Genomic DNA, 12,729 nt, shown 5'->3' with positions numbered 1-12,729 from the left:
ACCAAACACTTGCTACAACAGCTCGGATTTGAGATAAAAACTTTGAGAAATCCTCGCTACTACCATAAAAAAACCTGTTTTTTCTGGGAGCGCAATTTGCAATATCTGAGGCTCTAGTCGGTCCTTCTCGGAACAGACTGTAGACACTCCAGTCATTGGTCCTGCAATTCAAACCAGGGGTACAATTCACCATAAACCCGCCATACAAGCCTGCGTCTCTGCGGCATCTAACAACTTGCCCAAACTCTTTAAAATCTGCAAGGAGCTGGCCAATCCTGCCGCAGTCTCTACCTCTCCTGTCCCCTCCCAGGCCCTCTGCACCGCCCTGGCTTCTCATTTTATCTCTAAAACCCAGGACATCCTGTCCTCTCTCTCTCTTCCACTACACCTCTTCCCTCTACTCCCTGCTCTTACTCTGGCCCTTTTTTTGGCCACCTCTCATCCCTCCTTCTCTGCCTTTCCCCTGTTCTCCTCAGACAAGGTTTCTAAACAAGTCCCATCTATGTAAGTCTCATCAAAACAGGTTCACCCCTGTTCCTTCAAAACCATCAAGGACCACATTGATACCCTGGTTCCTGCTCAGGCTTACTTCTGCCACCACTCTTTTGCCACTGGAGTCTTCCCTTCCCCCCCGAAGCACTCCCTTGTGCACCCTCTTCTTAAGAAACCCTTGGCCGACCCTTCTTGCCCGGTTAACTATTGCCCAATCGCCATCACTCCTTTCCTGGGAAAACTCTTGGAAACGCTGGCCATTTCCCAGCTTAATCTTCACACTGAATCTGTTGGTTGTCTCTATGACCATCAGTCTGGCTTCAGACCTGCCAGAAGCACAGAAACTGCTTTCCTGAACATCCGTGAAGACCTACTCTCCAACCTTGACTCCAACACACCCTGTGTCCTCATCTTACTTGATCTCTCTTCTGCCTTTGACAGGGTCAACCATGCCATCCTGCTCAACCGTCTCCATGAGAACCTGGGTATCACTGATCAGGCTCTGGCTTGGCTGACTACTTTCTACTCCGATCGACCCTCCCATGTCCAACTTGGGTCCTTCCTCTCCTCTATCTCTACCAGTGGTGTTCTCCAGGGGTCTAACCTCCCTCCCTGTCTTTTCAATACCTGGCACTTCTTGCCCACTGCATTGCCGCTATCCGCCCCAACTTTCTGTGCTAAGCGGATGACAACTCATTTTCAGGCTCCCTCCCGCCACCTCTTCTCCTTCTCTCATCTCGGACTATGTGTCTGCTATCCAGGAGTGGTGTGCCGCCAATGATCTCTGCCTTAATGCCAGTAAGACCGAGATTCTGCTCATCAGCACACTTGCTCCCTACTTTCCCGTCACTCTCTGGCCAGCCTCGCTTGGCCCTCTTCCTGTTCCCACCTGAGAGGCTAAAAAACTTGGAGTCATCTTCGACTCCACACTCTCCTTCTCTCCTCACATCTCCGACGTTTCTAAGAAGTAACACTACCAGCTGCACCTCCTCAGAGGTATTCTTCCTTTACTCTCCTTCCCCCAGAAGCTCATTGTCTCCAGAGCTCCGGTTCTCTCTAGGCTGGACTACTGCAACAGCCTCTTTCTTAATTTGCCTGCCTCTACACTCTGCCCTCTGCAACTCCTCCAAAACAGGACTGCAAGACTTCTCCTTGGCCTCAAGCCCAGGGATTGTATCTCTCCAGGACTGAAATCTCTGCACTGGCTGGTAGTGGCGGTGAGGATTAATATCAAAACCCTCTGTATTCTCTGCAAGGCCTTCTGGGGCCTGGGCCTTCAGTAGCTTAAACTCTCTCTTCCTAAATATCTTCCTTATCGAGCTCTTCGATCATCTGCCTCCAACTCCCTCAGGGTCAGTCGCTTCTTCAAGCAACAAGTTGGTAGTAGATCTCATTCTTCTGCTGGGGCCTACCTCTGGAACAGCCTCACTGCCTCTCCGAAATTTGATGAGAACTTTCTCTGGTTATGGAAGCACCTCAAGACCTTCCTCTTTGCTTCTGCTTTCTCTCCAACTCTCCCCTGCTGATCTCCTGGCTGAAACTGACACTGCACTGGTTACCTGGCTAACCTCTGTTCTTGGGCCCAGGTCCCCTCCCCGCCAGATACACACCTGCACTGTCCTCCTGGCAACTCTTGCACTCTGGGACTGTTTCTGTATCCCTACAGACCCCTACCAGCACTTGCCACCCAATATCTGCATTTACCCTTGCCACCAGCTGGCCGCACTTTTATTTATTGTCTTTATTATTTTACTATTTATCCTATGCACTGCACTGCCCCCTCCCCCTTTTCCCCTACACTTCACCCCTTCCCCCCTCCCCTGCACTTGCGCAATCTCAATGTCACCTGGTCTAGTAAGATCGTGGTCTCTGTCTTCCCTCTGTTCCCCCTCCCTTGCCTCGTCGCGCCTTGAAACACTTATGTATAGTAACATTATAAATGCCACATCATATCATAAGGCAATGCATGAAATTACTGGGGACAATGTCCTCCTGCATTCTGCTCAAACTCAACTGCAGGCTCAACATGTGCCTGCTACAAGAGTTCTTGGCGACCAACTGGGCCCAAAGAATAGGATTGTGGGAGGACAGAGTGCGGATCAAACAAAAGCTCATGCACCGACTGCAGTGGCAGTAACATTTGGTGGTATCCCGCTGGAATTATCGGCAGGATACCACCAAATTTCTAATGAGGGCCAATGTCTCTTACACAATGAACACTGGATGACTGCAAAAAACTTAAATGGAACTGCACTGAGACCGAGCCTATGGGGGTCTTTGGCCCCAATCAAGGTCTGGTGGTTCCGTTCAACTGATTGTGCCCAAGATCAAGTGATTAGCTCGAGACAACATCACACAGGGATGCCCATTTCAGGACCCCATTCCGGACAAGACACTCATAACCGATGCCTCCCTATCAGGATGTGGAGTGCACGTGGGACCCTACACATCAAGGACAAGAGGAAAAAAAGAGGAGACCAGTCTCCACATACATTTTGGAGCTCAGGGCAGTGTGTTACGCCCTAAAGTTGTTTCTGCCAGTACTCAAAAACTCCACGGTCAAGGTTCTCACCGACAATACAACGACCATGGATTATATCAGGAAGCAGGGAGGAACAAGGTCACCAACGCTGTGCCAGGAGGCACAGAAAACTTGGCCCTGGGCGATCGCCAACAAAATAACACTGCAAGCTTTTCACCTCCCAGGGGTGAATAACAAGATTTCATACAGCCTAAACAGGGCGACCAGCCAATCCCACGACTAGGAACTGTGCAACAGTGAGTTGGAAGGACTGTTCGCCAGATGGGGACAGCCAACCATCTATTCATTTGCAATGAGGGAAAACACCAAAATGCATCAAATTTGCCAGCAGGATGCACCAGAAGGGGCAGGCCTATTTGCATATGCCTTCCCATTTATAAGAAAAGTGGTGAAGATTATGCAAAAGTACCTGTGCAAAAACCTTCTGAAAGCACCCAGTTGGCTGAGGCAGATGTGGTACTCCGACCTATGGAAATTGCTGGGGGAACCCGGATCCAGTTGCGTGACCACCCAGCAATCATCTCACAGAACCACGGCAAGGTGCTACAACACGACACGAAGACCCTCAGGTTAACTGCGTTGCTCCTGACTTCAGAGAATTTGGCCATTTAAATATTCAACGTGAATGTGCAGACATTCTAAAGGCAGCGCAAGCCCCAGCCACAAATCGCTCCTACCAAAGTAAATGGAAAAGGTTCTGTTCATGGTGTGCAAAACAACCAAATGTTCCACCCCTCTCCGCAAGTCCAGAAGCTATCCTTCCATACCTTCTATCTGTAGCACAAGGGGGACTCTCTCACACTTCCATTAAAGTGCATCTGACTGCCAGCTCAAGATACATGAGGGAAAGGAGAAAAACGTGTCTTTTCAATGACCGTCTAATAAAACATCTCCCGAGGGGCTTTTTTAGGTCTTTTACACCAACGAAAAAGTTTCCACCACAATGGAGTCTCAATGTGGTACTGGCTGGGCTTATGAAAGCGCAGTTCGAGCAACTGGCAACAGCTTCACTAAAGTTCCTTTCTTGGAAGGTCGCATTTCTGGTAGCCATTACATCGACAAGAAGAGTGTCGGAACTGCAAGCCCTCAAGATGTCCGAGCTATACCTACGATTCTACAAAGACAGCCTTGTCCTCACAACCAATCCACATTGTATTCCAAAGATACTTTTAGTTTTTCATACGTTTTCTTCAATTACACTCTCCGTGTTCTTCCAAGAGCCAAAAACATCAGCGGAAATTGCATTGCACTCTTTGGACGTTAAAAGAATGCTCAGAAATATTACATCCACAGAACAAAACCATATAGAGCCTCCACGCAACGGTTGCTTCCATATGGAACTCCAAACAAGGGGAAAGCTATCTCTAAACAGGAGATTGCAAGGTGGAAATCAGCCACCATCTCCTTCTGCCACGCAAAAGCAAACAAGCCACTCACTGGGCCTGCTAGCGCCCACTCCACCAGAGCTACGGCAGCTTGAACAGCGATGTGGCCTGGCGTGCCCCTGAAAGACATTTGACTTGCAGCCAACGGAGCGGTCTCACAAAGCAAAAACAAAGAGGTGATGGCTGGAAGGTTTAGAAGGAATCTTAACCTCCAGCATTACTCTGGGCAAACCTCTGGCCATTACAGAAGGGGAAAGACCATATGCAAAAAGCATCCCCAGACATGTTTTGGTTTTATTGCGTCTCATAAGTGAGGGGTAGCTCGAGTCTCTGGGTGGTCCTGCACATGTTAACAAGACATTATTCCCTCCAGGAGCAACATGCTGCTGACGCAAAGGGAGGGAGATAAGTCCTGCAGTGCCTTTTTCAATGAGGTATGCCTTTTTTCTGTTACCTACCACCATTATATTGATATACTGCTATAAGATATGTTCATAGCATGTGAATCTATGTAAGATCCAATGGTGGAAAATGGGTACGTTTGTTACCTGTAACTCCATTTCTCCAGCATTGTTATCTTTCATTGATTCACATACGCCCTCCAGCCATCCTCTGCAGAAAAAAGGCTCTTTCTATATTCACATATCCAGCAGGTACTGGGTAGAATCTGAAGGGAAGCTGTAGGGGAGGAGCTACATACTCCACATCCCATTGGCGGAAGCCAAAAGCACCCAAAAGGAGGGAGATGGGCTACAAAACAGACACCTATTTTTTCTTTAATTACTACTGTAAAAGTTAACATAGCATGTGAATTGATAAAAAAAAGATACCAATGCTGGAGAAATTGAGTTACAGGTAAGAAACTTACCCCTTTCAGTTTGGAAACTGGAAGGTAGATTTTATTTCTTTGTGAATTGTTATATATTTGCCACGGGCTAACCTGCACCCTACTGAGTGTTGTTCTGGCACTACTAGGTCCTGTATTTAGAAGTATTTATCTTTCAATCCATGCAGACTAGTGAGTCATCAATCACAATATTTGCTTTACTGCGCTTATTTTGATAAAATGGGCAAAACTATTTTGAAATGGAATCTGGAGACGCTCCCACAGAATGCTGCAGTCTGGGGTGGGTGGCCGCAGTTCGTGGCAAACCCATTATATGATGTGTTTTACATATGTAATTTTAAACCATGGAGTTAAAATGTCAACAAAAGAATACACTGCGAGAGTGGCCCCGTCAATCCGTACAAGATCTAACTTGGAGTATGGAATGTTTCCTCTTTCCCTCTGGAAGGTCACAATAACCCCTTTGAGGTTTGCAGTATGCATCTGTGAGGAACTAAAACCTTCTCTTAAAAGTGTATGTTTGTCTCTTTCCACATTATTTGTTATTACAGATTGGAGTACTACAAACTTTGTAGAGGGAACACAACATTTTCTTAGGTTTGAAAGTAATAAAAATATCCCGTCTGATACACTGAGGCCCATATTCCCATCAAGGTGTTAAGTACCGAAAAGGACGTTAAAACAGTTAACAAGACCTATTCTGAAGGTGGCGCATTCTTCCGAAGTTGGAAGGAATGCGCCACTTCCGGAATACATGTGGCGGTTGCTAGGATGGGTTGGAAACCAACCTAAACTAGCGCACATATACGGTACCCTTTTGGTGACGTTAAACTGGAGGAGTGCCACAAGAAGCCTTGTTAGGTGTAAATGAAAGTGTTCATATACACCCGTGTGTTGTATATGAACACTTTCATGTACACCATAGCAAGCAGCTTCAACGTTGCAGCAACGTTGAAGCTGCTCACTTTGGTGTATAGGAACTGTGTTCTAGGCAGCATTTTTGTAAAATAACAAATATGTCGTTATTTTACAAAAATGCTGCCTAGATTGGATTGGGCCAGTTACAACTAAAAATAGGCGCAATCCACACTGTGCATTGTCGTGCTCTACAAGGACGCCCAGGCTCACTTGAGAATACTAGTAGAGCCTGGGCGTCCTCTTTTGGGGCAGTAAATCGTGCGGGTTAGCACCTTCACTGCGGCAAGTTCAGAATATGGGCCTGAGACAAATGGGACTCATTACAAGTTTGGCAGTGTGGGGGGGTGGGGGGGGGAGTGGCGGTAATTCAGTTTCTCCCACTTTTTCCGCACCGCCAAACTACAAGTTTGCCGTTGGGGTGTTTTGAGTTATCTCCACCCAAGTGCTAGCTGGAGGTGAGGCACCAGCCTGCCAAAAACAGCGGGTATTACTGGCACTCCCCACCCCCCATGGAGTCCATGGAATGGGGAATTACCATTGCCGGCTCCTGCAATATGCTGGTAATTCCGGCATATAAGGTGCCGGTAATGGTAATAACATTTGGTGGTATCCCGCTGGAATTATCGGCAGGATACCACCAAATTTCTAATGAGGGCCAATGTCTATTACACAATGAACACTGGATGACTGCAAAAAACTTAAATGGAACTGCACTGAGACCGAGCCTATGGGGGTCTTTGGCCCCAATCAAGGTCTGGTGGTTCCTTTCAACTGATTGTGCCCAAGATCAAGTGATTAAAACGGGCAAAAAGGGAGCGTTTCTAGTAATTCAGAAATGGAGTTGGCTCCTCTTAGGCTTGGGGTCTCATTGTCCAGTCCTCCCGAGCGCTACAAAATGTGCTAAAGACAAGAGTTGATTCAGAACGTTGGTCTTTATACCTTCTGTAAAGCTCCAAGGATTTTCATTGTTTTTGCAGGGTGGTGACCGGGATGCAATATACGTTCCCACCTTTCATTCTAGTTCAGCCTGCAAAACCTTTGTGTTTTATGCCAGCATGATATTCTCATGCTTGCACAAACCTAATGGATTCCTATGGCACCCACCTGATTTTACCACCTATTAAAAGCAGGTGGATTCCTTATGAATCCGCTGTAAAGGCTTCCCACGATCGTTAATTCTGGGACGCATTTACATGGTTAGCAAAACATAGTGGAAACAGCGAAAGAAGATTTCGCCTATTTTAACATAATTTGCAGTAGATCTTGGAAAATTGATAAATTCAAACAGATGGGAAATTTTGCACGAATGTGCAAATGTTGGAGGCCGCTTCCATGTAATTAACACTTTTTTAAAAAATTGGCCTCTAAGGTCCGCTTCTGATCATCTATCTTAGGAACAAATTAAAAATGTTCTTGCTTGTGCACACTCTCTAACAACCCCCACTTCTAAGCTGGGTATGCAGCGCCAGGATGCCTGCACTTGGTGACTGGTGCACTCTACAAACAAACATAAAATGTATACATTTTCTGTACTGTATTGGTACGCTTCCCGGAACACATTCAGTAGCTACAGTCTAGAAAGCAACTCAGATTTTCAAAGATGGCTTTTTTCGATTTGCTGTCATTCCAAGATTCATCAACGAACTTGAATGCTCTCTCAATTTATTCAAGTCTTGGCACTTTGGTAAAGGAATGCTTAAAATCCTACAAGCAACCAAGAAATACAATGACACAGTAACAAACAAATTAAACCAGCCATATTATAAGCACAGGGGAGCTACCTGAATGTGACAGTCATGTCGAGCATTATGGCCACAATGTTTTTGAGAAACTGTGTGTAAGGTCTGTTTGTATCTTTTTATTATTATTTTTTTTAAAGAAATCAAAGAATGTAAAATGATATAGGCAACTTTAAGCAAATAGTAGAATTCACTCACCTGGCACAATAATATCACCAAATCCTAACAATGAAAAAGGCATTCCACACAAAGTAAGTGCAGAAAAGTCTAGTCTCGGCACCCTAATAACCACTGGTAACTGTAGAGAAAAAATGAAAACAACAACTGTAAGCCACACATAAGCACACCCATACATAACATATAATTTAGGGAGACTAGAGATAAACAAAACAGAGCTATATTTACTCATCTAATTTAGGTCTAGCGTGCAAAACAAGGATGAACATGAAATGACTAAACATGAAGCTGTATGTGACAACTTAATAAAGGAGCTTAAAAAGTCAGTAAAGAATAAAGCCAGAGATTTCTCGCACCACATGGTCAATCCTACTAAAATCTCAATGTCCATAAAATCAGGAACAAGAAAAAATGATTGACGTTTGACACCATAATGTTTTTCCAAAGAATGAAGTTTTAACAAATGGTGTGATTTGAACATGTTGGAAATATAATCCTTACTTTTTCTCGGGAAGTAGAGGGTTCTGCAGGGACCTCCACCAAGTTTCCATCACTCTAGGATCAAACCCAAGTCAAGACGTTTAATATTTCAACAGTACAGTATAAGTTAGCTGCCTTGGGAACAAACAAAAACATTGTCCAGACCACAGCTATCTTATCACAATATCCAAATTCATTTAGAAAGTGCCTGTCAAATGGCCATTTGTCCAGTCCCTTAAATGAAATAGAGACAGTATGAAGAGAATCTCATTGGGGTTTCACATATGGATTTGCTCCTCTTGAAAACTGCAGCAAGATGCAACACTATATATCTGAATAAAAGCATTTGTCCTTTCTTCAGTGCCATAATCGAATGTCTTTTTTAAATGACAAAATTCATCATATTTTTGTAGTGGGGAGACCAGCTCTGAAAATGAGTCCAGGTTGTTATGAGGATCAGTACAATGTATATAGTGATGATGTATTGGCTAAACATAGAATCCTAATCGTGTTACCTCGTTAGCAGACTTAAGTCTGTCATATTAGTATATATTAGTACTCATGATTTTTAAATCCAAAGGCATTTTGGTGCTGAGGTGCTTTTCCATCTGAACTCTTACATGTATGTGGAAAACTCAAGGGCTGCTTTTACATGCCATGTTCCTTTTGTTATACGGATGCACCCTATGACTGCCGTTATAGCTCCTGCAGGCCTAGCCAAGCCTTTAGTGGCTATTTTGCTAATGTATCTTGTTCCACGATATTTATTTAATTACAATATAGCTATAACTATGCTGGGAAAGGTTCACAAAGAAACTATGTCCTTGGAATCTTGATAAAAACCAAGGATAAAGCGCTCATCACATTGTGGTAGTAGTGTTATGACACATTTTAACTTTGAAATCATCAGGGCATGGGCTGGCAATCATGTGAGGTAGGGACACTCCAATTGTGTATCTAATTCATTCTTTATTAAATGTGCTGTAAAAACTGAACATTGGAACATCTAATGCTTGCATTCAATAGCGATTTCTGAGCATAGCTCATTTAAAGCGGGTACTGCCATCTCGTCGAAGATATTAGCAAACACTGAATGTTTTTGTTTAGTCCTCGTTTCATATTATTAGACCTAAATGAATTCATATCACATTAACGGTAAAACTCAATTTTTTAAAATAAAATCAGTAAAAAAAAAATAAAAAAAAATCAAGCACAGGTATGGTCATATACTAACATCTACCAACAATAACAGTTGCAAAGCGGTGCTAAACAATTTGCACATATAGATGGGTATCTACGTTTAAGATATTTATCTGAATGAAAAACTATGTATGCATACTTTTCTATGTAAAAATCGAGTGCTTTTCTAATTTATCTAAACATACATTTTGGGATTTACGTCAAAGGATGGTAGACCAATACTGAACAATGACACCCACTGTTTACCAATACCTTAGTTTTAAGGTGAGGTAGCCGCATTAACTGGAGGCACCCATATATCACAAAATCAGATGGAGACAAATCTTGCTATACTTCATATGTTTGCCCCATACTCTCATAGTTGGAGCGTTCACTGTATATTCCTATGGGTTTATAATGTTTGCGCCTGCCTCCACAGTGACATCTATTAATGCCCGCTGTTAGTGCCTTTATAGTAGAACCAACACTACTGCCCTGTGGTTTGGATGTATACCACAAACTTTATTTGACATGACTGATATCAAATACAATCCCCTGGGACTGCACCCTGGTTTTACCAATACTTGTGCCCCACTCCACAGTAATATCGACAAATGGCAATGGAAGGCTGACCAATACAGCTTGCGAGGTGGTGATCACATTCTAGTAAAATTCTTCCTGGTTTTCCATCATTCAGACAAGGGGCCCGCTGACGACCTCCTTCAGCAACCCCTGTGCCATAACTGCTTGAGGGGAATGCCATAGCTCAGCAGCTGCCTTTGGAGGCAGCACTCCACTAACATACAGGAAACGGTATATTGGCTCATGGCCTATGAAACACTGTTTATTGGGAAATAGAAAGTGGTTGAACCTGTTGCCTGTCGTTTCTGAAAATTATTAATATAAAGAATGCACACGCTTTTCAAGCAAATACCTGTGCAATCATTGGCTAAGACCCGGCCCTTGTTTTATAATGTATTTCCTCATAGATGAAACTAAGAGAATGAGAAGCAGTACATTCCTGTTTGTGTAAAATATGACTCAAAGTGAATAGACCATAACAAGACAATACCACAAAATAAATTCTAGGAAATCATCCTTACCTTTTCACCACTCGCTGATGGGCCAGCTGCCACCTCAACCATAATACTCTCACCATTCTAAAAGACAATTTGAAGTTAAAACAGATTTCCTTAATGTCTATAAACACACAGGCTCAGATGCAGAGGTTGTTAGAGCACCCCGCTGCCCTCAAATGTTCACACTGCCACCTTTTCCAGACTATCTAGTTTTCCACGTTGCTGCAGATCCACGGAATAGTTTTGCAAATTAGCTTCAAGTGGCAGCGAGGTAGGTGCCTTGCATGTTTTCATTTGGGATTCTGTGTTTAAAATTATTCCCAGATGGGACGAGGGCCTTGTTCATTTTAAAATGGAGTTTAGGCTTAACATCGCAAAGTCTCTACACGCATCATCATATCGTAGCAGGTCTATCTGAGTAACTGATAATGACACACCCACCATTTACACTCTACAATCTCCTAATCTGACTACTGGTAACTCTACACGCATCATCATATCGTAGCAGGTCTATCTGAGCGACTGGTAATGACACACCCGCCATTTACACTCTACAATCTCCTAATCTGGCTACTGGTAACTCTACACGCATCATCATATCGTAGCAGGTCTATCTGAGCGACTGGTAATGACACACCCACCATTTACACTCTACAATCTCATAATCTGGCTACTGGTAACTCTACACGCATCATCATATCGTAGCAGGTCTATCTGAGCGACTGGTAATGACACACCCACCATTTACACTCTACAATCTCCTAATCTGGCTACTGGTAACTCTACACGCATCATCATATCGTAGCAGGTCTATCTGAGCGACTGGTAATGACACACCCACCATTTACACTCTACAATCTCATAATCTGGCTACTGGTAACTCTACACGCATCATCATATCGTAGCAGGTCTATCTGAGCGACTGGTAATGACACACCCACCATTTACACTCTACAATCTCCTAATCTGGCTACTGGTAACTCTACACGCATCATCATATCGTAGCAGGTCTATCTGAGCGACTGGTAATGACACACCCACCATTTACACTCTACAATCTCCTAATCTGGCTACTGGTAACTCTACACGCATCATCATATCGTAGCAGGTCTATCTATCTAATGACACACCCACCATTTACACATATCTGGTCAGATAAAATGTGTGCATTGCTTCCGTCAGTTTTTGCAAAACAGCCATCCTATACATTTAAGCACACTGTGTATAATTTGCCTTATTCGGTTACTTCTGAGCTCCCAACAGCAGCTGACATTAGTTTCCTTTTTACTCTTGTGAATATATTACTGCCGCAGTACATGGCTATACCAAATGAGTTATTGGCCTTACTCACCAAAGCGATTGAACATTTTTAATATCTCATGACTTCATGGAGATAGGCCCCATAAGGATATCATTTCTGGACAAATAAATGCATCATTATTTTCTTAAACATGTATGCTTTTTGGTTGCCTTTCACTTTTTGTTTATCCAGATATTAGCATTGTACGGTCACGATTTTGGGCCTACTTAAGCGCTTCCTATTTGTTGCACGCACTTTCCATCTATGAAGCTGTAGCGATTATTAAAAACATCTCCTGCAAATTCCATGAGAGTCAAAAGTAGAGTGACTCAGGTAAGCATGTGTTTTACGCAATGTTGTATTTTCCCAGTGGTCCAGAAAGAAAGAAGTGATGCATATCATGCAGTGTTTCATTTTGCTGCTCTGCACCAATAGCACACGTTTATAAAACACCCTTTGTTTTTGCTTTGTTTTGAACGATTACCTGACTTTTTGGATGCCCCCCCCCCCCCCATCTCTCTTCTCTCATTTTACACTCCCTCTCATTCTCTCCGCTATGCTGACCTCTTCTTACTCACTGTACCCCCGCCA

General features: G+C 43.7%; 1 protein-coding gene across 4 annotated transcripts in view; it reads right to left on the bottom strand.

Moving 5' to 3' along the window:
- The window catches only part of SPPL2A (signal peptide peptidase like 2A), an 846,443-nt gene that overhangs the window by 185,270 nt on the left and 648,444 nt on the right, over nucleotides 1–12,729 (bottom strand). For 3 of the 4 annotated variants that reach the window (XM_069624951.1, XM_069624952.1, XM_069624953.1), the window contains exons 11-13: nucleotides 10,863–10,919; nucleotides 8,602–8,655; nucleotides 8,122–8,221 (exon numbers count right to left, since the gene is read on the bottom strand). In XM_069624951.1, the coding sequence (XP_069481052.1) occupies nucleotides 8,122–8,221; nucleotides 8,602–8,655; nucleotides 10,863–10,919 (211 nt within the window). The remainder of the gene's footprint in view (nucleotides 1–8,121; nucleotides 8,222–8,601; nucleotides 8,656–10,862; nucleotides 10,920–12,729) is intronic. The other variant, XM_069624954.1, reaches the window with a different exon arrangement.

This window comes from Ambystoma mexicanum, chromosome 11, assembly GCF_040938575.1.
Source record: "Ambystoma mexicanum isolate Mex_15411 chromosome 11, UKY_AmexF1_1, whole genome shotgun sequence".
Taxonomy (NCBI): Eukaryota; Metazoa; Chordata; class Amphibia; order Caudata; family Ambystomatidae; genus Ambystoma; species Ambystoma mexicanum.
This window is presented reverse-complemented; position numbering and strand designations above follow the sequence as displayed.